Raw genomic sequence first — 26,579 nt, 5'->3', positions numbered from 1 at the left:
GCGGTTCTAGCCATTTTGGGGCCCTAGGCGAAATACAGACATGGGGCCCTCAAAAGTCAGTCTTGAAACACACATACAGAATAATGGTCATCCCGATTGGCACGTCATATCTCCTTGGTGTAAATTCAGAAAAAAAAGATAGCAAACTGCCACTAACAATGTGCCCCAAATAAGCTCCACAGTGAAACAGGTTTGAGATTACTCAAGCATTTGCCAAAATTCTGACAGTGTTTATTGCTCAGATCAAACCAGAAAGAGAGAGAGCGACAAGGCAAACAACAAAAGAAGAGACAGTAGAGAGAGAGAGAGAGAGACAATTTTAAGAGTCAATCTCCATATTTTAATAAAACAAGGATATCTGAAATCCAATTATTATTTTTACTCCACAGATACATATTACCAGATATAAAATGATCTTATTCTTATCAGAAGTAGAACACAGATGGATCCATATTACCAGATACACATTACCAGAGATACAAAATGATCTTACTGTTATCAGAACTACAACACAAATGGATATTACTCTATCGAAACCTCTACATTTCAATGGGATAAAACTGATGCCAAGATAAATGTACGAGAGAGAGAGAGTGTTTGTGTGTGTGAGAGTGTGAGGGAGTGAGTGAGTGAGTGAGTGGGTGAGTGAGTGAGTGAGTGAGTGAGTGAGTGAGTGAGTGAGTGAGTGAGTGAGTGAGAGCCATTTAGTGACAGGCAATACAGTGGTTGAGAGACAGATACAGAGGGATTGTGAGTTTGTAAAGGATGCAGCCAGTACATTATTGAAATGTCCTTCAAAATTCCATTGTTCTGGCTTTGATCTGTTCGACCTGTTGCCCTCAGGGAGGCACTACAGGTGCATCAGGACAAAGACAAATCGATTAAAAAACAGCTTCTTTCCAAAAGCCATAACCGCCCTGAACTCGGATATGCTCTGACATTATAGTCTATTTACTTTACTATTTTACTATTTACTAATTTATAATGTGCAGTACTTTATAAGGTGACTCTCTCTGTGCAATACCTCACTCCATAATGTGAAACGCAATACACTCACCTCAGGACTGTGCATCTTACACACAGCACACACACCTCAGGACTGTGCATCTTACACACAGCACACACACCTCAGGACTGTGCACCTTACACACAACACACACACGTCAGGACTGTGCACCTTACACACAACACATACACCTCATGACTGTGCACCTTACACACAACACACACACCTCATGACTGTGCACCTTACACACAACACACACCTCAGGACTGTGCACCTTACACACAACACATACACCTCATGACTGTGCACCTTACACACAGCACACACACCTCAGGACTGTGCACCTTACACACACCACACTCACCTCAGGACTGTGCACCTTACACACAGCACACTCACCTCAGGACTGTGCACCTTACACACAGCACATACACCTCAGGACTGTGCACCTTACACACAGCACACTCACCCCAGGACTGTGCACCTTACACACACAGCACATACACCTCAGGACTGTGCACCTTACACACACAGCACATACACCTCAGGACTGTGCACCTTACACACAGCACACACACCTCAGGACTGTGCACCTTACACACAACACATACACCTCAGGACTGTGCACCTTACACACAACACACACACCTCATGACTGTGCACCTTACACACAGCACACACACCTCAGGACTGTGCACCTTACACACACAGCACATACACCTCAGGACTGTGCACCTTACACACACAGCACACACACCTCAGGACTGTGCATCTTACACACAGCACACACACCTCAGGACTGTGCACCTTACACACAACACACACACCTCAGGACTGTGCACCTTACACACAACACATACACCTCATGACTGTGCACCTTACACACAGCACACACACCTCAGGACTCTGCACCTTACACACACCACACTCACCTCAGGACTGTGCACCTTACACACAACACACACACCTCAGGACTGTGCACCTTACACACAGCACACACACCTCAGGACTGTGCACCCTACACACACAGCACATACACCTCAGGACTGTGCACCTTACACACACAGCACATACACCTCAGGACTGTGCACCTTACACACAGCACACACACCTCAGGACTGTGCACCTTACACACAGCACACACACCTCAGGACTCTGCACCTTACACACACCACACTCACCTCAGGACTGTGCACCTTACACACAGCACATACACCTCAGGACTGTGCACCTTACACACAGCACACTCACCCCAGGACTGTGCACCTTACACACACAGCACATACACCTCAGGACTGTGCACCTTACACACAGCACACACACCTCAGGACTGTGCACCTTACACACAGCACATACACCTCAGGACTGTGCACCTTACACACAGCACACACACCTCAGGACTGTGCACCTTACACACAGCACACACACCTCAGGACTGTGCACCATACACACACAGCACATACACCTCAGGACTGTGCACCTTACACACAGCACACACACCTCAGGACTGTGCACCTTACACACAACACACACACCTCAGGACTGTGCACCTTACACACAGCACACACGCCTCAGGACTGTGCACCTTACACACAACACATACACCTCATGACTGTGCACCTTACACACAGCACACACACCTCAGGACTGTGCACCTTACACACAACACATACACCTTAGGACTGTGCACCTTACACACAACACATACACCTCATGACTGTGCACCTTACACACAGCACACACACCTCAGGACTGTGCACCTTACACACAGCACACACACCTCAGGACTGTGCACCTTACACACAGCACACTCACCCCAGGACTGTGCACCTTACACACACAGCACATACACCTCAGGACTGTGCACCTTACACACACAGCACATACACCTCAGGACTGTGCACCTTACACACAGCACACTCACCTCAGGACTGTGCACCTTACACACAGCACATACACCTCAGGACTGTGCACCTTACACACAGCACACTCACCTCAGGACTGTGCACCTTACACACAGCACATACACCTCAGGACTGTGCACCTTACACACAGCACACTCACCCCAGGACTGTGCACCTTACACACACAGCACATACACCTCAGGACTGTGCACCTTACACACAGCACACACACCTCAGGACTGAGCAACTTACACACAGCACACACACCTCAGGACTGTGCACCATACACACACAGCACATACACCTCAGGACTGTGCACCTTACACACAGCACATACACCTCAGGACTGTGCACCTTACACACAGCACACACACCTCAGGACTGAGCACCTTACACACAGCACACACACCTCAGGGCTGTGCACCTTACACACAGCACATACACCTCAGGACTGTGCACCTTACACACAGCACACACACCTCAGGACTGAGCACCTTACACACAGCACATACACCTCAGGACTGTGCACCTTACACACAGCACACACACCTCAGGACTGTGCACCTTACACACAGCACACACACCTCAGGACTGTGCACCATACACACACAGCACATACACCTCAGGACTGTGCACCTTACACACAGCACACACGCCTCAGGACTGTGCACCTTACACACAACACATACACCTCATGACTGTGCACCTTACACACAGCACACACACCTCAGGACTGTGCACCTTACACACAACACATACACCTCAGGACTGTGCACCTTACACACAACACATACACCTCATGACTGTGCACCTTACACACAGCACACACACCTCAGGACTGTGCACCTTACACACAGCACACACACCTCAGGACTGTGCACCTTACACACAGCACACTCACCCCAGGACTGTGCACCTTACACACACAGCACATACACCTCAGGACTGTGCACCTTACACACACAGCACACACACCTCAGGACTGTGCATCTTACACACAGCACACACACCTCAGGACTGTGCACCTTACACACAACACACACACCTCAGGACTGTGCACCTTACACACAGCACACACACCTCAGGACTGTGCACCTTACACACAGCACATACACCTCAGGACTGTGCACCTTACACACAGCACACACACCTCAGGACTGAGCACCTTACACACAGCACATACACCTCAGGACTGTGCACCTTACACACAGCACACACACCTCAGGACTGTGCACCTTACACACAGCACACACACCTCAGGACTGTGCACCATACACACACAGCACATACACCTCAGGACTGTGCACCTTACACACAGCACACACGCCTCAGGACTGTGCACCTTACACACAACACATACACCTCATGACTGTGCACCTTACACACAGCACACACACCTCAGGACTGTGCACCTTACACACAACACATACACCTCAGGACTGTGCACCTTACACACAACACATACACCTCATGACTGTGCACCTTACACACAGCACACACACCTCAGGACTGTGCACCTTACACACAGCACACACACCTCAGGACTGTGCACCTTACACACAGCACACTCACCCCAGGACTGTGCACCTTACACACACAGCACATACACCTCATGACTGTGCGCCTTACACACAGCACACACACCTCAGGACTGTGCACCTTACACACAGCACACACACACCTCAGGACTGTGCACCTTACACACAACACATACACCTCAGGACTGTGCACCTTACACACAGCACACACACACCTCAGGACTGTGCACCTTACACACAACACATACACCCCAGGACTGTGCACCTTACACACAGCACATACACACCTCAGGACTGTGCACCTTACACACAACACATACACCTCAGGACTGTGCACCTTACACACAGCACACTCACCCCAGGACTGTGCACCTGACACACAGCACACTCACCCCAGGACTGTGCACCTTACACACACAGCACATACACCTCAGGACTGTGCACCTTACACACAACACATACACCTCAGGACTGTGCACCTTACACACAGCACACTCACCCCAGGACTGTGCACCTGACACACAGCACACTCACCCCAGGACTGTGCACCTTACACACACAGCACATACACCTCAGGACTGTGCACCTTACACACACAGCACACACACCTCAGGACTGTGCACTTTACACACAGCACACACACCTCAGGACTGTGCACCTTACACACAGCACACACACCTCAGGACTGTGCACCTTACACACAGCACACACACCTCAGGACTGTGCACCTTACACACAGCACACACACCTCAGGACTGTGCACCTTACACACAGCACACACACCTCAGGACTGTGCACCTTACACACAGCACACACACCTCAGGACTGTGCACCTTACACACAGCACACACACCTCAGGACTGTGCACCTTACACACAGCACACACACCTCAGGACTGTGCACCTTACACACAGCACACACACCTCAGGACTGTGCACTTTACACACAACACACACACCTCAGGACTGTGCACCTTACACACAACACACACACCTCAGGACTGTGCACCTTACACACAGCACACACACCTCAGGACTGTGCACTTTACACACAACACACACACCTCAGGACTGTGCACCTTAGACACAACACACACACCTCAGGACTGTGCACCTTACACACAGCACACACACCTCAGGACTGTGCACCTTACACACACCACACTCACCTCAGGACTGTGCACCTTACACACAGCACACACACCTCAGGACTGTGCACCTTACACACAGCACACTCACCCCAGGACTGTGCACCTTACACACACAGCACATACACCTCAGGACTGTGCGCCTTACACACACAGCACATACACCTCAGGACTGTGCACCTTACACACAGCACACACACCTCAGGACTGTGCACCTTACACACAGCACACACACCTCAGGACTGTGCACCTTACACACAACACACACACCTCAGGACTGTGCACCTTACACACAACACATACACCTCATGACTGTGCACCTTACACACAGCACACACACACCTCAGGACTGTGCACCTTACACACAACACATACACCTCAGGACTGTGCACCTTACACACAGCACACTCACCCCAGGACTGTGCACCTTACACATAACACACACACCTCAGGACTGTGCACCTTACACACAACACATACACCTCAGGACTGTGCACCTTACACACAGCACACACACCTCAGGACTGTGCTCCTTACACACACCACACTCACCTCAGGACTGTGCACCTTACACACAGCACACACACCTCAGGACTGTGCACCTTACACACAGCACACTCACCCCAGGACTGTGCACCTTACACACACAGCACATACACCTCAGGACTGTGCGCCTTACACACACAGCACATACACCTCAGGACTGTGCACCTTACACACAGCACACACACCTCAGGACTGTGCACCTTACACACAACACACACACCTCACGACTGTGCACCTTACACACAGCACACACACACCTCAGGACTGTGCACCTTACACACAGCACACACACCTCATGACTGTGCACCTTACACACAACACACACACCTCATGACTGTGCACCTTACACACAGCACACACACACCTCAGGTCTGTGCACCTTACACACAGCACACTCACCCCAGGACTGTGCACCTTACACACACAGCACATACACCTCAGGACTGTGCACCTTACACACAGCACACACACCTCAGGACTGTGCACCTTACACACAGCACACACACCTCAGGACTGTGCACCTTACACACAACACACACACCTCAAGACTGTGCACCTTACACACAACACATACACCTCAGGACTGTGCACCTTACACACAGCACACTCACCCCAGGACTGTGCACCTTACACACAGCACAGTCACCCCAGGACTGTGCACCTTACACACAGCACAGTCACCCCAGGACTGTGCACCTTACACACAGCACAGTCACCCCAGGACTGTGCACCTTACACACACAGCACATACACCTCAGGACTGTGCACCTTACACACAGCACGCACACCTCAGGACTGTGCACCTTACACACAGCACACTCACCCCAGGACTGTGCACCTTACACACACAGCACATACACCTCAGGACTGTGCACCTTACTCACACAGCACATACACCTCAGGACTGTGCACCTTACACACAGCACACACACCTCAGGACTGTGCATCTTACACACAGCACACACACCTCAGGACTGTGCACCTTACACACAGCACACACACACAACACATACACCTCATGACTGTGCACCTTACACACAGCCCACACACCTCAGGACTGTGCACCTTACACACAACACACACACCTCAGGACTGTGCACCTTACACACAACACACACACCTCAGGACTGTGCACCTTACACACAACACACACACCTCAGGACTATGCACCTTACACACAGCACACACACCTCAGGACTGTGCACCTTACACACAACACACACACCTCAGGACTGTGCACCTTACACACAGCACACACACCTCAGGACTGTGCACCTTACACACAGCACACACACCTCAGGACTGTGCACCTTACACAGAGTACATACACCCCAGGACTGTGCACCTTACACACACAGCACACACACCTCAGGACTGTGCACCTTACACACAGGACACACACCTCATGACTGTGCACCTTACACACAGCACACACACCTCAGGACTGTGCACCTTACACACAGCACATACACCCCAGGACTGTGCACCTTACACACACAGCACACTCACCTCAGGACTGTGCACCTTACACACAGCACACACACCTCAGGACTGTGCACCTTACACACAGCACACACACGTCAGGACTGTGCACCTTACACACAGCACACACACCTCAGGACTGTGCACCTTACACACAGCACAGTCACCCCAGGACTGTGCACCTTACACACAGCACCGTCACCCCAGGACTGTGCACCTTACACACACAGCACACACACCTCAGGACTGTGCACCTTACACACAGGACACACACCTCAGGACTGTGCACCTTACACACAGCACACACACCTCAGGACTGTGCACCTTACACACACAGCACATACACCCCAGGACTGTGCACCTTACACACACAGCACACACACCTCAGGACTGTGCACCTTACACACAGCACACACACCTCAGGACTGTGCACCTTACACACAGCACACACACCTCAGGACTGTGCACCTTACACACAACACATACACCTCATGACTGTGCACCTTACACACAGCACACACACCTCAGGACTGTGCACCTTACACACAACACACACACCTCAGGACTGTGCACCTTACACACCGCACACACACCTCAGGACTGTGCACCTTACACACAGCACACTCACCCCAGGACTGTGCACCTTACACACACAGCACACACACCTCAGGACTGTGCACCTTACACACAGCACACACACCTCAGGACTGTGCACCTTACACACAGCACACACACCTCAGGACTGTGCACCTTACACACAGCACACACACCTCAGGACTGTGCACCTTACACACAACACATACACCTCAGGACTGTGCACCTTACACACAACACATACACCTCATGACTGTGCACCTTACACACAGCACACACACCTCAGGACTGTGCACCTTACACACAGCACACACACCTCAGGACTGTGCACCTTACACGCAGCACACTCACCCCAGGACTGTGCACCTTACACACACAGCACACACACCTCAGGACTGTGCACCTTACACACAGCACACACACCTCAGGACTGTGCACCTTACACACAGCACACACACCTCAGGACTGTGCACCTTACACACAGCACACACACCTCAGGACTGTGCCCCTTACACACAGCACACACACCTCAGGACTGTGCACCTTACACACAACACACACACCTCAGGACTGTGCACCTTACACACCGCACACACACCTCAGGACTGTGCACCTTACACACAGCACACTCACCCCAGGACTGTGCACCTTACACACACAGCACACACACCTCAGGACTGTGCACCTTACACACAGCACACACACCTCAGGACTGTGCACCTTACACACAGCACACACACCTCAGGACTGTGCACCTTACACACAGCACACACACCTCAGGACTGTGCACCTTACACACAGCACACTCACCCCAGGACTGTGCACCTTACACACAGCACACACACCTCAGGACTGTGCACCTTACACACAGCACACACACCTCCGGACTGTGCACCTTACACACAGCACACTCACCCCAGGACTGTGCACCTTACACACAGCACACACACCTCAGGACTGTGCACCTTACACACAACACAGACACCTCAGGACTGTGCACCTTACACACAGCACACACACCTCCGGACTGTGCACCTTACACACAGCACACTCACCCCAGGACTGTGCACCTTACACACAGCACAGTCACCCCAGGACTGTGCACCTTACACACAGCACAGTCACCCCAGGACTGTGCACCTTACACACACAGCACATACACCTCAGGACTGTGCACCTTACACACAGCACACACACCTCAGGACTGTGCACCTTACACACAGCACACTCACCCCAGGACTGTGCACCTTACACACACAGCACATACACCTCAGGACTGTGCACCTTACACACACAGCACATACACCTCAGGACTGTGCACCTTACACACAGCACACACACCTCAGGACTGTGCATCTTACACACAGCACACACACCTCAGGACTGTGCACCTTACACACAGCACACACACACAACACATACACCTCATGACTGTGCACCTTACACACAGCCCACTCACCTCAGGACTGTGCACCTTACACACAACACACACACCTCAGGACTGTGCACCTTACACACAACACACACACCTCAGGACTGTGCACCTTACACACAGCACACACACCTCAGGACTGTGCACCTTACACACAGCACACACACGTCAGGACTGTGCACCTTACACACAGCACACACACCTCAGGACTGTGCACCTTACACACAGTACATACACCCCAGGACTGTGCACCTTACACACACAGCACACACACCTCAGGACTGTGCACCTTACACACAGGACACACACCTCAGGACTGTGCACCTTACACACAGCACACACACCTCAGGACTGTGCACCTTACACACACAGCACATACACCCCAGGACTGTGCACCTTACACACACAGCACACACACCTCAGGACTGTGCACCTTACACACAGCACACACACCTCAGGACTGTGCACCTTACACACAACACATACACCTCATGACTGTGCCCCTTACACACAGCACATACACCTCAGGACTGTGCACCTTACACACAACACATACACCTCAAGACTGTGCACCTTACACACAGCACACACACCTCAGGACTGTGCACCTTACACACAGCACACACACCTCAGGACTGTGCACCTTACACACAGCACACTCACCCCAGGACTGTGCACCTTACACACAGCACACACACCTCAGGACTGTGCACCTTACACACAGCACACACACCTCAGGACTGTGCACCTTACAGACAGCACACACACCTCAGGACTGTGCACCTTACACACACAGCACACACACCTCAGGACTGTGCACCTTACACACAGCACACACACCTCAGGACTGTGCACCTTACACACAGCACACACACCTCAGGACTGTGCACCTTACACACAGCACACACACCTCAGGACTGTGCACCTTACACACAGCACACACACCTCAGGACTGTGCACCTTACACACCGCACACACACCTCAGGACTGTGCACCTTACACACAGCACACTCACCCCAGGACTGTGCACCTTACACACACAGCACACACACCTCAGGACTGTGCACCTTACACACAGCACACACACCTCAGGACTGTGCACCTTACACACAGCACACACACCTCAGGACTGTGCACCTTACACACAGCACACACACCTCAGGACTGTGCACCTTACACACAGCACACACACCTCAGGACTGTGCACCTTACACACAGCACACTCACCCCAGGACTGTGCACCTTACACACAGCACAGTCACCCCAGGACTGTGCACCTTACACACAGCACCGTCACCCCAGGACTGTGCACCTTACACACACAGCACATACACCTCAGGACTGTGCACCTTACACACAGCACACACACCTCAGGACTGTGCACCTTACACACAGCACACTCACCCCAGGACTGTGCACCTTACACACACAGCACATACACCTCAGGACTGTGCACCTTACACACACAGCACATACACCTCAGGACTGTGCACCTTACACACAGCACACACACCTCAGGACTGTGCATCTTACACACAGCACACACACCTCAGGACTGTGCACCTTACACACAGCACACACACACAACACATACACCTCATGACTGTGCACCTTACACACAACACACACACCTCAGGACTGTGCACCTTACACACAACACACACACCTCAGGACTGTGCACCTTACACACAACACACACACCTCAGGACTGTGCACCTTACACACAACACACACACCTCAGGACTGTGCACCTTACACACAGCACACACACCTCAGGACTGTGCACCTTACACACAGCACACACACCTCAGGACTGTGCACCTTACACACAACACACACACCTCAGGACTGTGCACCTTACACACAGCACACACACCTCAGGACTGTGCACCTTACACACAGCACACACACGTCAGGACTGTGCACCTTACACACAGCACACACACCTCAGGACTGTGCACCTTACACACAGTACATACACCCCAGGACTGTGCACCTTACACACACAGCACACACACCTCAGGACTGTGCACCTTACACACAGCACACACACCTCAGGACTGTACACCTTACACACAGCACACACACCTCAGGACTGTGCACCTTACACACAGCACACACACCTCAGGACTGTGCACCTTACACACAGCACACACACCTCAGGACTGTGCACCTTACACACAGCACACACACCTCAGGACTGTGCACCTTACACACAGCACACTCACCTCAGGACTGTGCACCTTACACACAGCACACACACCTCAGGACTGTACACCTTACACACAGCACACACACCTCAGGACTGTGCACCTTACACACAGCACACACACCTCAGGACTGTGCACCTTACACACAGCACATACACCTCAGGACTGTGCACCTTACACACACCACACTCACCTCAGGACTGTGCACCTTACACACACAGCACATACACCTCAGGACTGTGCACCTTACACACAGCACACACACCTCAGGACTGTGCACCTTACACACAGCACACACACCTCAGGACTGTGCACCTTACACACAGCACACACACCTCAGGACTGTGCACCTTACACACAGCACACTCACCTCAGGACTGTGCACCTTACACACACCACACTCACCTCAGGACTGTGCACCTTACACACACCACACTCACCTCAGGACTGTGCACCTTACACACACAGCACATACACCTCAGGACTGTGCACCTTACACACAGCACATACACCTCAGGACTGTACACCTTACACACAGCACACACACCTCAGGACTGTGCACCTTACACACAGCACACACACCTCAGGACTGTGCACCTTACACACAGCACACACACCTCAGGACTGTGCACCTTACACACAGCACACACACCTCAGGACTGTGCACCTTACACACAGCACACTCACCTCAGGACTGTGCACCTTACACACAGCACACACACCTCAGGACTGTACACCTTACACACAGCACACACACCTCAGGACTGTGCACCTTACACACAGCACACACACCTCAGGACTGTGCACCTTACACACAGCACATACACCTCAGGACTGTGCACCTTACACACAGCACACTCACCCCAGGACTGTGCACCTTACACACACCACACTCACCTCAGGACTGTGCACCTTACACACAGCACACACACCTCAGGACTGTACACCTTACACACAGCACACACACCTCAGGACTGTACACCTTACACACAGCACACACACCTCAGGACTGTGCACCTTACACACAGCACATACACATCAGGACTGTGCACCTTACACACAACACATACACCTCAGGACTGTGCACCTTACACACAGCACACTCACCCCAGGACTGTGCACCTTACACACAGCACACACACCTCAGGACTGTGCACCTTACACACAGCACATACACATCAGGACTGTGCACCTTACACACAACACATACACCTCAGGACTGTGCACCTTACACACAGCACACTCACCCCAGGACTGTGCACCTTACACACACCACACTCACCTCAGGACTGTGCACCTTACACACAGCACACACACCTCAGGACTGTGCACCTTACACACAGCACACTCACCCCAGGACTGTGCACCTTACACACACCACACTCACCTCAGGACTGTGCACCTTACACACACAGCACATACACCTCAGGACTGTGCACCTTACACACAGCACACACACCTCAGGACTGTACACCTTACACACAGCACACACACCTCAGGACTGTGCACCTTACACACAGCACACACACCTCAGGACTGTGCACCTTACACACAACACACACACCTCAGGACTGTGCACCTTACACACAACACACACACCTCAGGACTGTGCACCTTACACACAACACACACACCTCAGGACTGTGCACCTTACACACAGCACACACACCTCAGGACTGTGCACCTTACACACAACACACACACCTCAGGACTGTGCACCTTACACACAACACACACACCTCAGGACTGTGCACCTTACACACAGCACACACACCTCAGGACTGTGCGCCTTACACACAACACACACACCTCATGACTGTGCACCTTACACACAGCACACACACCTCAGGACTGTGCACCTTACACACAGCACACACACCTCAGGACTGTGCACCTTACACACAACACACACACCTCAGGACTGTGCACCTTACACACAACACACACACCTCAGGACTGTGCACCTTACACACAACACACACACCTCAGGACTGTGCACCTTACACACAACACACACACCTCAGGACTGTGCACCTTACACACAACACACACACCTCAGGACTGTGCACCTTACACACAACACACACACCTCAGGACTGTGCACCTTACACACAACACACACACCTCAGGACTGTGCACCTTACACACAGCACATACACCTCAGGACTGTGCACCTTACACACAACACATACACCTCAGGACTGTGCACCTTACACACAGCACATACACCTCAGGACTGTGCACCTTACACACAACACATACACCTCAGGACTGTGCACCTTACACACAACACACACACCTCAGGACTGTGCACCTTACACACAACACACACACCTCAGGACTGTGCACCTTACACACAACACACACACCTCAGGACTGTGCACCTTACACACAGCACACACACCTCAGGACTGTGCACCTTACACACAGCACACACACCTCAGGACTGTGCACCTTACACACAACACACACACCTCAGGACTGTGCACCTTACACACAGCACACACACCTCAGGACTGTGCACCTTACACACAACACATACACCTCAGGACTGTGCACCTTACACACAGCACACACACCTCAGGACTGTGCACCTTACACACAACACACACACCTCAGGACTGTGCACCTTACACACAGCACACACACCTCAGGACTGTGCACCTTACACACAGCACATACACCTCAGGACTGTGCACCTTACACACAACACATACACCTCAGGACTGTGCACCTTACACACAACACATACACCTCAGGACTGTGCACCTTACACACAACACATACACCTCAGGACTGTGCACCTTACACACAACACACACACCTCAGGACTGTGCACCTTACACACAACACACACACCTCAGGACTGTGCACCTTACACACAACACACACACCTCAGGACTGTGCACCTTACACACAGCACACACACCTCAGGACTGTGCACCTTACACACAACACATACACCTCAGGACTGTGCACCTTACACACAACACACACACCTCAGGACTGTGCACCTTACACACAACACACACACCTCAGGACTGTGCACCTTACACACAACACACACACCTCAGGACTGTGCACCTTACACACAGCACACACACCTCAGGACTGTGCACCTTACACACAGCACACACACCTCAGGACTGTGCACCTTACACACAACACACACACCTCAGGACTGTGCACCTTACACACAGCACATACACCTCAGGACTGTGCACCTTACACACAACACATACACCTCAGGACTGAGCACCTTACACACAGCACATACACCTCAGGACTGTGCACCTTACACACAGCACATACACCTCAGGACTGTGCACCTTACACACAACACACACACCTCAGGACTGTGCACCTTACACACAGCACATACACCTCAGGACTGTGCACCTTACACACAACACATACACCTCAGGACTGAGCACCTTACACACAGCACATACACCTCAGGACTGTGCACCTTACACACAGCACATACACCTCAGGACTGTGCACCTTACACACAACACATACACCTCAGGACTGTGCACCTTACACACAGCACATACACCTCAGGACTGTGCACCTTACACACAACACACACACCTCAGGACTGTGCACCTTACACACAGCACATACACCTCAGGACTGTGCACCTTACACACAACACATACACCTCAGGACTGTGCACCTTACACACAACACATACACCTCAGGACTGTGCACCTTACACACAACACATACACCTCAGGACTGTGCACCTTACATTACCTTGCAATACTTCATAATGTGTAATATTTTATCTTATAATGTGACTCTCTCGTGCAATAATTTATATGTGCAATACCTCACTCCATAATATGGACCACAACACATACACCTCAGACTGTGCACCTTACACCCCCCCTTTATTTTATTTATTTTTTATTTTTATTTATTTACTTCATTATTTTTATTCCCCCCCCTCCACGCTGTTTGCACTGTTATTGGAGATGCTTTAATCTCATTGTACATGTGTATAGTGACAATAAAGGCATTCTATCTTCTATTCCATAATGGGGTGTAGGTGGGTGAGTGTGTGTGTGTGTGTGTGTGTGTGTGTGTGTGTGTGTGTGTGTGTGTGTGTGTGTGTGTGTGAGAGTGTGTGTGAGTGAGTGAGAGAGAGGGGGGGGGGGGGGGAGAGAGAGAGAGAGGTATGAGTTTTTAAAGGTTGCAGCCAGTACATTACTATGAAGTCCTTAATCTCCAAATGTCCATTGTTCATCATAATCATATGAGAAAGAAAGTCCTACTTGAAAGTCTGCCTCCTCCACACGAACACATTCCTCAACAGAGTCAACAGCGGAGGTTGAGGCTGTAGCAGACTCAGGCGATTTGAAAAAGGTAGTTACTTTCAGAAGTGCAGCTGTATTATTTTTGCTTTGTGCCTTTTTTTTCTCGTTTAGCGCAACCGCTCTCATAACTGTGCTTCGTCTTCTTTACAGTTCCCTCTTCTTTGGTTTGAATTTCCGTCGCGCACCTGTCTACGTCATCAGATCATGGACTAGTCCAATGTAAAACAACTGGGGGGTGCTGGGACAAATATATACACATGAATTCGATATTCTGATGCTATTTTGGTGTGTTTTTCCATTTATATCGTTGACTACTTAATATCAGGGACAAATTAATATTACATATATATTGTTTGGTGCTTACCGTGACGGGGCTGACCGTTAGGGGCCCCCGGGGCCCTAGGCAACCGCCTTGGTTTGCCTAATGGTAAGTCCGCCCCGGTCACATGCAAGTTATGAGTGATTGCAATGTGCTAATCATCACATGCGTCACACACTTCACAAGTGCGGCCCAAACTCATAGCGCAGGAAACTGGTAAAATGCAAGTCACACACTCCACACTCACTGAACACATGCGTCAGACATACGCTTTCCACGGGCTAACGGCGCAACTTTTCCCACACCTCGAGGAAGTTAGACATGCAACCTGTACTTGACAAGTACTTTGCCTGTACTCCTCCCCCAAACTTCCCCCCGGGTTCACCGTGACCCTGCGGCACAGCTGCGAGCTACCAAACCCTGCGACCCGTGTGTGTCCAGAACACTTACGGCGGGTTGTGAGCGAGGCTTTAGATTAAATGAAAGGCCAGTGTCTAAGACTATCATCAACAAGAGGACCAAGCTCCAAGTCACTGATTCCACCCACACTAACACAACTCTGTGTATTTAAGATGCAAGCTGTATCTTAAATACACACAGTCATGTCCTGAATAGCTCTCTTTTATTCAGTCTTTTACCTGATTTAAATCCTATGACACTAGGTATCAGAGAGCTGTTGCAGTTGAGGTCAGATAATATGGGATATTGGGCTATTTTTAGGTTTTTAAATGATACAGGAATTATTAGGAGAATTTAGCACAATAGGGTAGTAAACATTCTGGTTCATACTCCAGTCCAAAGGGGGCAGTAATGTACCTAAAAGCTGTTTGACAACCGCCATAAAACAATATAAAAGAAGAAGAAAGAAGATTTACCTAATGTGGAAATCCCGCTCTAGTCATTGAAATCATGGTGTGCTGATCACTGTTGATGGAGAATTCGTGCTCTGCGCGAGGCTTACGGCTAGTTTGACGAACCCGGAATAACATGGGAATGGTGTGGATTTCACATCAATTATGAGAAATACATGCTAATTCTCACTAATTTTGGTGTTTTTAAAGAAGAAAGTCAAGACATTGAGTTTTATGCAGCCAAGTTTATTTCATCAACATTTCGGGGGTTTTTTTACTTTTGGAAGCATATTTTGGGTGCTTGACCTTAATTTGGGCGCCTTTTTAATTTGGGCGCTTACGACGTTATCTGTCGCAGGTTTCATGTAATTGAAAGGCCTGAGAGGTTTTAGGTTCAGCATCAAATATCCTGAGGAGGAAAATCATTACATTTAATTCCACACTGATGTTTTTTCCTGATCTGATCACAGTATTTCTGTATTCAGTGTTTGTAGTAGTATAAACAGATCAGGGCCGAGTTTCCCAAAAACACAAACATCATCATTTCATGGTAGAGCGAGCATCACTTTGAACTCTCTCTCTCTCCCAGTTGCAATGATCTTCATTTTGCAATGATTTTCGGAAACTCAGCCCTGATTGTTCTTTTAACTTTGATTACTTACACACACACAGGGCCTCATTTATCAATCTTTTCATAAAATTGTGTGTAAATATTTGTGTAAACCAACTGAGTTAAATATTTCTGACAGAAAGGCTGATTTTTTTTGTAAGTTTCTACTTAAGTTGATCACTTGTAATGTGTGAAGTGTGTTCCTGGCACAACTGATTTGCATGTAGTGACGCCCACACACACTTCTATAAGTCGCTCTGGATAAGGGCGTCGGCTAAATGCTGTAAACATAATAACAATAAGCAATTTAAACTCCACAGTATATTCCAGATATAAAAGTGCAGTAATCCATGCAAATTATATAAACTGAGAGAGTGAAGAGTGTGTCATTGTCTCTCTGCAGGTTGAGTTATTGTGAAATCTCAGGTGAAGGCTGTGCTGCTCTGACTTCAGCTCTGAGATCAAACCCCTCACACCTGAGAGAACTGGATCTGTCTGGGAATGAACTCAGAGACTCACAAAAGAAGAAACTCTTCAGTCTTAAACTACAGGACTTGAGGTGATTTGTTCGCGTTTCAGTGAAACATTTACCAAAATATATTCACAAATATTTAGAGTCATAAACATTGATGCTGTTTATTTATTGAAGAAAGTTTCTGTATCCTGGTCCTATTTCTATAAAGAGCTATTGATTTTAAACAGGTTCATATTCAGTGAGTTACTGGGGATGTTTTAAACTTTGTCCTTTTTACTTTGGTGTTTAATGTTCATGTTCAACCTGTCAGGTTCATTAAAAAAAGTTGTTTTTGTTCACGTTTAGGGTCTGAAGAAGAATCTTCATCTGATACCGACTCCAGTGAAGATATTTTTGAATGAAATGTGCTCGACTCACAGCATCATTTCCTGGACAGTTTTCTCTCACATTGGAGAATGAAGAACATTTTGGTGATTTTGCAGAGACGTGTACACAGTGAATCAGAGACTCACCACTTATCAGCCAATCAACTAATAATAATGTTCATGAAGCCCTCATTCATAACGCCATACATTTTAAATTCCATTGGGGTGTGTGTGTGTGTGTGTGTGTCTAATTGAAACAATTCCTTGAGAAAAAATAAAGTTGTCACAAAATAATGTGACATTCTTTTACACATTTTTTACATCTGTGTTTAATAACACATTTAGATTTTCAGTGGGATCCGATCATCATTAACCTGCCAACACTGATTTGATTTATGATGGCCTTTGACTGAGACCTGTCAAATTTTACTCTTCCAAAAGCCACAAACCTTTACTCTCTCAAACGTTAAATACTTCTAACTGCGATTGGGTGCAGAAGCACAAAAAACAGTCAGAGGTTTCTTTCCTGAGCATCGAAACCGTATGGAGGAAACCCTCTTGTCCACTGGGAAAAACTCCAACTTTAAGGCCCCAGCCTGAGACTAGTGAGGAGCTCCACATCCACCTGAGGCTTATCTCCTTTGTCGTAGGAGAGATGACTCCTCATCAAGAGGTTTGGTACAAGAGCCCTAACCGTGTGTGGACATAAGACCAAATATATCAATCTCCTCATGTTCCCCAATCCAGCTTCCATTTAAAGGGTGTAGTCCATCAGTCCAACACAAGTCTGCTGCAGGACTGGCATTGGCCCTGACCCCCATCCTCCATTCTGCAGGTGGTGATCCTGAACCCTACCAGGTTATGTTGGTGGCCCAGTCACCAGATGTTCTACTGTGTGTGGTTGTAGGATTGGGTGGGTGGAGTCATTAGAATAGCTCTTGGTCTGATCTCTCCAGTTAGATCTGTTCAATAATGTGGCTCGACTGAAATCATTCACCACAACAAGGTTTCATTCCATGAAGAAAAAAAAATAACAGACAGACAAAGAATATCTCACACACTGCTTTTTTTAAGTTTTTGTTTTTTCAAAACAAGAAAACAAAAATTGTGGCAATTTTCCATAAACCAGTCTGTGATGTACTGCACTGTATAATAGGGTATTTTTTTATATTCTTTTCTTTATTCCAGTATTAAAATAAAAATATACTTGCAACATTACTAGTCAATTTCTGTTAAATATAAAACAAGTTTAATATTCATTTAAACAACTTGGCCAGCCTCCCTTGCAAAAAAAAAAAGTGTTTTGTTTTGTTTTCTTTATTTCACTGTCTGTGAAGATTCTCAATCATCCAGGTCATAGTAAACTGTGGGTGGTAGAAAAGGCCAACTGGACTTGCTTGAAGATTCTTGAAAACGTTTCACCTCTCGTCCAAAAGGCTTCCTCAGTTCTGTCTGACTAATAGGGAGCCAGGAGAGGATAAATATCTGATACTCCCTATTAGTCAGACAGAACTGAGGAAGCCTTTTGGACGAGAGGTGAAACGTTTTCAAGAATCTTCAAGCAAGTCCAGTTGCCCTTTTCTACCACCCACAGTTTATTTCACTGGGAATCACCTGGTTTTTAAAGGAGAAATTAACTGCAAAACAAAATGAGCTTTAAGAGCCTTTGATAAAGTTGAGGATCCGAGAGCTGAGCTTCACGTCCACATGCACTAACCACTAACGCTCACATTCATTAATCTCTTAGTAAAACATGCTCAGAAGGGGGAGTGAGTCTTAATACCCTTTTTTGACACCTGATTTTGGACAAATGAGCAGAGAAATGAAAGGTGAAAGACAATAACCATCTAACACAGTGCCTCCCAGTGGAAACAAATCAGCATGGCCGCCTCTGAAGGAAGATAAATGGATAGAGAGAGAGAGAAATAACCAGAAGTCATTGGATGAAAAAACTAACATGTTGAGCATGGAGATTCCCATTTGGCTAAAAGTTGCTGATTTGTCTCCACCAGGACAGCTGCTATTGTTTAAGCATGATTGTTGAAATGTGTGATTTCAGTTTCTGTATTTGTTTAGAAAAATCATCACAATAAGACTCAGCATAAGCCTGATGCAAATATGATAATGTACTGTAGCAACAACAAGGTGAAAAACACCGCAACATGTAGTCTGGAAAATATGCTGGGTTTTTAAAAAAAATCTTTTTCTATTTGGAATGGGGTTTTATGTTTCCAGGCCACACTGCTGCTGATCTGCAACAAATACAGAAGTACAACGACAATCACATCTTAATCTTCACTGCAGTCACTCTGACTGTAAAGCATGCACTGGAGATTTCTCTTCATTGAACTGAATAGAAATAATTAAAAATGGCCAATCGGGCTTTTGTTTTTATATTTTTTAGAAGCAGCCTCGAAGAAAATATCTATTTTTTTATTTGTAACCATTAATATATATATAATTTTTTTTCTTCTCATGACTTTAACTGGAACCGTGTTCTCTGGTCTGATGAAGCAAAAATGGAGCTCCCCCCCCCCCCCCCCCTCCCATAAACACTCATGGTGGGTTTGGTGTAAAAAGAAGGAAGGCTATAATGAAAAGAACCTGATCTCAACTGTAAAATATGGTGGAGTTTCTGTGAGGTTTTGGGGCTGTTTTTCCTCCAAAGGCCCTGGAAACCTTGTTAGGGTCCATGGCATCATGGCCTCCATGAAAAACCACGACATTTTAAATCAGAATCTGGCTGAAACTAAAACTGGGTCATCATTGGATCTTCCAACAGGACAATGATCCGATGTCCAAATCAACACAGAAATGGTTCCCTGAGCACAGAATCAAGCTTCTGCCCTGGCCATCTCAGTCCCCTGAGCTGAACCCCAGTGAAAACCTGTGGGCTGAGCTGAAGAAGAGGGAGCACAAGAGAGGGTCGAGGACCCTGGATGATGTGGAGAGATTGTGTAAATGGGAATGGGCTCAGGTGCCCTGCTCTGGATCTCCAACCTTATACAATATTAGAGGAGAGACTCAGTGCTGTTTTACTGGTGAAGGGGGTTGTACAAAGGATTAAATGCAGGGGTGGCAAATAAAAGTGACGTGTTTTTGTTGAAAATATATTTCTTGATGAGGGATTTGTTTTCTCTGAATAACTTTATTTCAATGAAAGGTTGAATTTTTCTCTTTTTTTCAGTGTGAGATGAAGCAACTTCACCAAAAGGTGGATTTTTTTTCTAGCCTTTTTTACTAATCTTTACAAGGGGGGCAATAATCATGGAGGGCCCTGTATAAACCACACCGATTTGACTTGAAAAGAAAGGAAGTGCTAAATTACTTTGAGTGGAGCATCTTGGAACAGACACTGTTTATCGGTGGCTCTTTGAGCCTTGGACGCTGCGCTGCAGAGTAAAACTTGACCAGTGCATAAAAGCCCAGGGCGACGACTGAGGCATTGGGCAGATTCCACAGAAAGTGTGTCCAAGATGTCCCACTGAACAAAATTTCTCATTCTCATTATCTCTAGCCGCTTTATCCTTCTACAGGGTCGCAGGCAAGCTGGAGCCTATCCCAGCTGACTACGGGCGAAAGGCGGGGTACACCCTGGACAAGTCGCCAGGTCATCACAGGGCTGACACATAGACACAGACAACCATTCACACTCACCTTCACACCTACGGTCAATTTAGAGTCACCAGTTAACCTAACCTGTATGTCTTTGGACTGTGGGGGAAACCGGAGCACCCGGAGGAAACCCACGCAGACACGGGGAGAACATGCAAACTCCACACAGAAAGGCCCTTGCCAGCCACGGGGCTCGAACCCGGACCTTCTTGCTGTGAGGCGACAGCGCTAACCACTACACCACCGTGCCGCCCCCTGAACAAAATTTGATAACATAATTTAAAAAAGACATAATTGTATATTATTTGATTTATTATTTAAAATCAATTGTTCAAAATGAATTTTCGACCTAGATCACTGATATTTTGGTGAAAAAGTGGATTTAAAAGTTTGACCATAATGCTAATGTTACATGGACAGAAAACTTGCGATTTGAGAACAGAAAGCAAGCATGCCTTTAACTTTTTGCTCCTTTAACAATGTGTGTTTGGCGGCACGGTGGTGTAGTGGTTAGAGCTGTCGCCTCACAGCAAGAAGGTCCGGGTTCGAGCCCCGTGGCCGGTGAGGGCCTTTCTGTGTGGAGTTTGCATGTTCTCCCCGTGTCCGCGTGGGTTTCCTCCGGGTGCTCCGGTTTCCCCCACAGTCCAAAGACATGCAGGTTAGGTTAACTGGTGACTCTAAATTGACCGTAGGTGTGAATGTGAGTGTGAATGGTTGTCTGTGTCTATGTTCAGCCCTGTGACGATCTGGCGACTTGTCCAGGGTGTACCCTGCCTTTTGCCCATAGTCAGCTGGGATAGGCTCCAGCTTGCCTGCGACCCTGTAGAACAGGATAAAGCAGCTAGAGATAATGAGATGAGATAATGTGTGTTCAGATACATAGTGGCTATCTTTGAGAGACATCAAATTTACTGCATTTTTCAAATTATTTCATCTCTGTGGGTTTGGTGATAGAAGTAAATAAATTTGATTTACTTAAAAAAAGTTTCTAATTCAAACCAAAGTATGCCCATATCAAAATAAAATAAAATTTAATAAACGCATTAGGTATAACGGAGCAGTAGGACTTTGTCATTCCACCCTGAACTGTGGGATTTTGTCTTTTTTTTCTGAACCATGCTCCCAGGAAGCAGGTGATCAGCCGCCGAGCCCATCGAGAGTGCTCGTCATCGGCCACGGCCAGAGGGCCAAACATCCTGGTCCGTCTACTATGTCGTGAAAAAATATATATATCCATGGCTCTAGCCGGCTTTTAAACGTTCATTACTCGGCCACTGGCGCTTCCAGCAAAGCCAAATTTTGCAGGCACCTCCTTCTACCCCAGCCCTTTTGAATCAGCATGGGCACGGCCTGGTAGGACAGCGCCTCGGCTCATTATTCGCCACCGCGCAAGTGCTGCTCAGCGACTTACATTTCGATTTGATCCACAGCTCCAGTCGGCCTTTAAGTGTTCATAACTCAGACACCGAAGGTCGCAGCGAAGGCAAATTTCGCAGGCATTTCTAGACAGAAATCACCATCAAATGCAATCGAATATATACAGTGGGGCAAAAAAGTATTTAGTCAGCCACCAATTGTGCAAGTTCTCCCACTTAAAAAGATGAGAGAGGCCTGTAATTTTCATCATAGGTATACCTCAACTATGAGAGACAAAATGAGAAAAAAAAGTCCAGAAAATCACAATGTATGATTTTTAAAGAATTTATTTGCAAATTATGGTGGAAAATAAGTATTTGGTCAATAACAGAAGTTCATCTCAATACTTTGTTATATACCCTTTGTTGGCAATGACAGAGGTCAAATGTTTTCTGTCAGTCTTCACAAGGTTTTCACACACTGTTGCTGGTATTTTGGCCCATTCCTCCATGCAGATCTCCTCTAGAGCAGTGATGTTTTGGGGCTGTCACTGGGCAACACAGACTTTCAACTCCCTCCAAAGATTTTCAATGGGGTTGAGATCTGGAGACTGGCTAGGCCACTCCAGGACCGTGAAATGCTTCTTACGAAGCCACTCCTTCGTTGCCCAAGCGATGTGTTTGGGATCATTGTCATGCTGAAAGACCCAGCCACATTTCATCTTCAATGCCCTTGCTGATGGAAGGTTTTCACTCAAAATCTCACGATACATGGCCCCATTCATTCTTTCCTTTACATGGATCAGTTGTCCTGGTCCCTTTGCAGAAAAACAGCCCCAAAGCATGATGTTTCCACCCCCATGCTCCACAGTAGCTATGGTGTTCTTTGGATGCAACTCAGCATTCTTTCTCCTCCAAACACGACAAGTTGAGTTTTTACCAAAAAGTTCTATTTTGGTTTCATCTGACCATATGACATTCTCCCAATCCTCTTCTGGATCATCCAAATGCTCTCTAGCAAACTTCAGACAGGCCTGGACAAGTACTGGCTTAAGCAGGGGGACACATCTGGCACTGCAGGATTTGAGTCCCTGGCGGCGTAGTGTGTTACTGATGGTAGCCTTTGTTACTTTGGTCCCAGCTCTCTGCAGGTCATTCACTAGGTCCCCCTGTCTGGTTCTGGGATTTTTGCTCATCGTTCTTGTGATCATTTTGACCCCACAGGGTGAGATCTTGCGTGGAGCCCCAGATTGAGGGAGATTATCAGTGGTCTTGTATGTCTTCCATTTTCTAATAATTGCTCCCACAGTTGATTTCTTCACATCAAGCTGCTTACCTATTGCAGATTCAGTCTTCCCAGCCCGGTGCAGGTCTACAGTTTTGTTTCTGGTGTCCTTTGACAGCTCTTTGGTCTTGGCCATAGTGGAGTTTGGAGTGTGACTGTTTTAGGTTGTGGACAGGTGACTTTTATACTGATAACGAGTTCAAACAGGTGCCATTAATACAGGTAACAAGTGGAGGACAGAGGAGCCTCTTAAAGAAGTTGTTACAGGTCTGTGAGAGCCAGAAATCTTGCTTGTTTGTAGGTGACCAAATACTTATTTTACCGAGGAATTTACCAATTAATTCATTAAAAACCCTACAATGTGATTTCCTGGATTCTTTCCCCCATTCTGTCTCTCATAGTTGAAGTGTACCTATGATGAAAATTACAGGCCTCTCTCATCTTTTTAAGTGGGAGAACTTGCACAATTGGTGGCTGACTAAATACTTTTTTGTCCCACTGTAGCTGAACAATGCTTATGTTATTTCTTGCAAACGTTACAATGATGAATGGATTATCTGACATTTTTAGGTAGAAAAATTGGCCACCCTTGTGTTCATGCCTCGAAGGGCTGGATGTAAATGACTGTTTACACATTGTGATATCCCGAGAGGCTGCGTCATCGAGGGGTGCTATGTCACACGCAGATGGCTCCAACTTCTGGCAGCTATAACTCCATCTGGTGGTGGAGTTGGGAACTTCACCCTCAGCACCCAACACGACAACACACCTGTGGCCAATGAGGGCCTAATGAGTAAGAGGGCTTTGTGAGAGCTCAAAACTCCCAGTGTGAATGTGGAGGAGAGAAGAGTGAGGTTCATGGACTCTCCTGCAGAGTGGATCCTGCTGGGCGGAGTATTCATCGAACTGCTTATCTGGAATTCTTATCTGAGGGATTTTTGCACTGAAATACTTCCTGTGTTACAAACGCCTGCTACTGGGCTGCCACCGGGCTGAAGACTACAGGGCTTGTTGACTGGACTCAAAGTAAGGCAGAAGATTTTGTTTGTTCTGTGAGAAGGATACTGGACTGAAGGAAACCTGCCTATAATTTTGTTGTTCTAAAGCCAGAGACATTGTTTGAGTTTGACTTTTGGGAATCCATCTTCATTTGAACATTGGACTTTGAGACACCTTTTCTGTTTAATTTCCTGGCATAACATTAAAAATCTTGATTTATTTTAACCTTTGCATCCTTGCACTGATTGAAGGGTCCCCCTGAGAGCCAGCCAGCCTCTCGTGATATCACACATGGTCGAGAATGTGGGCATTTCAATCATCAAGAATAGTGCATGTACGAGGAGGACAATGAACATTTGATTGCTCAATTTTCCCAGCTAACCATAGGCCCTCTACATAACAAGATGGAGGAAATTTTGAAGGCCCTTATCGCAGGCCAGCAAGCGCAAATGCAGGTGAGCGCGGCCCTCCTGGAGGAACAAGTGAAAGCCAACCAACTGAAGGCAGAGGAGTTGCAGCTACAG

At 48.0% G+C, this 26,579-nt stretch overlaps 1 protein-coding gene across 5 annotated transcripts in view; it reads left to right on the top strand.

Moving 5' to 3' along the window:
* Positions 1 to 26,579, top strand: part of LOC132900376 (NACHT, LRR and PYD domains-containing protein 12-like) — a 296,795-nt gene that overhangs the window by 78,284 nt on the left and 191,932 nt on the right. For 4 of the 5 annotated variants that reach the window (XM_060942433.1, XM_060942431.1, XM_060942432.1 and 1 more), the window contains 2 exons: positions 18,365 to 18,520; positions 18,782 to 20,014. The exons of the other annotated variant lie outside the window; for it this stretch is intronic. In XM_060942433.1, the coding sequence (XP_060798416.1) occupies positions 18,365 to 18,520; positions 18,782 to 18,788 (163 nt within the window). In that variant the 3' untranslated portion in view covers positions 18,789 to 20,014. Of the gene's footprint in view, positions 1 to 18,364; positions 18,521 to 18,781; positions 20,015 to 26,579 lie in introns of those variants that run through there. 5 annotated transcript variants of the gene reach the window in all.

Source organism: Neoarius graeffei, chromosome 16, assembly GCF_027579695.1.
Source record: "Neoarius graeffei isolate fNeoGra1 chromosome 16, fNeoGra1.pri, whole genome shotgun sequence".
NCBI lineage: Eukaryota > Metazoa > Chordata > Actinopteri > Siluriformes > Ariidae > Neoarius > Neoarius graeffei.
Note: the sequence above shows the minus strand (reverse complement) of the source record. Positions and strands in the feature narration are given on the sequence as shown.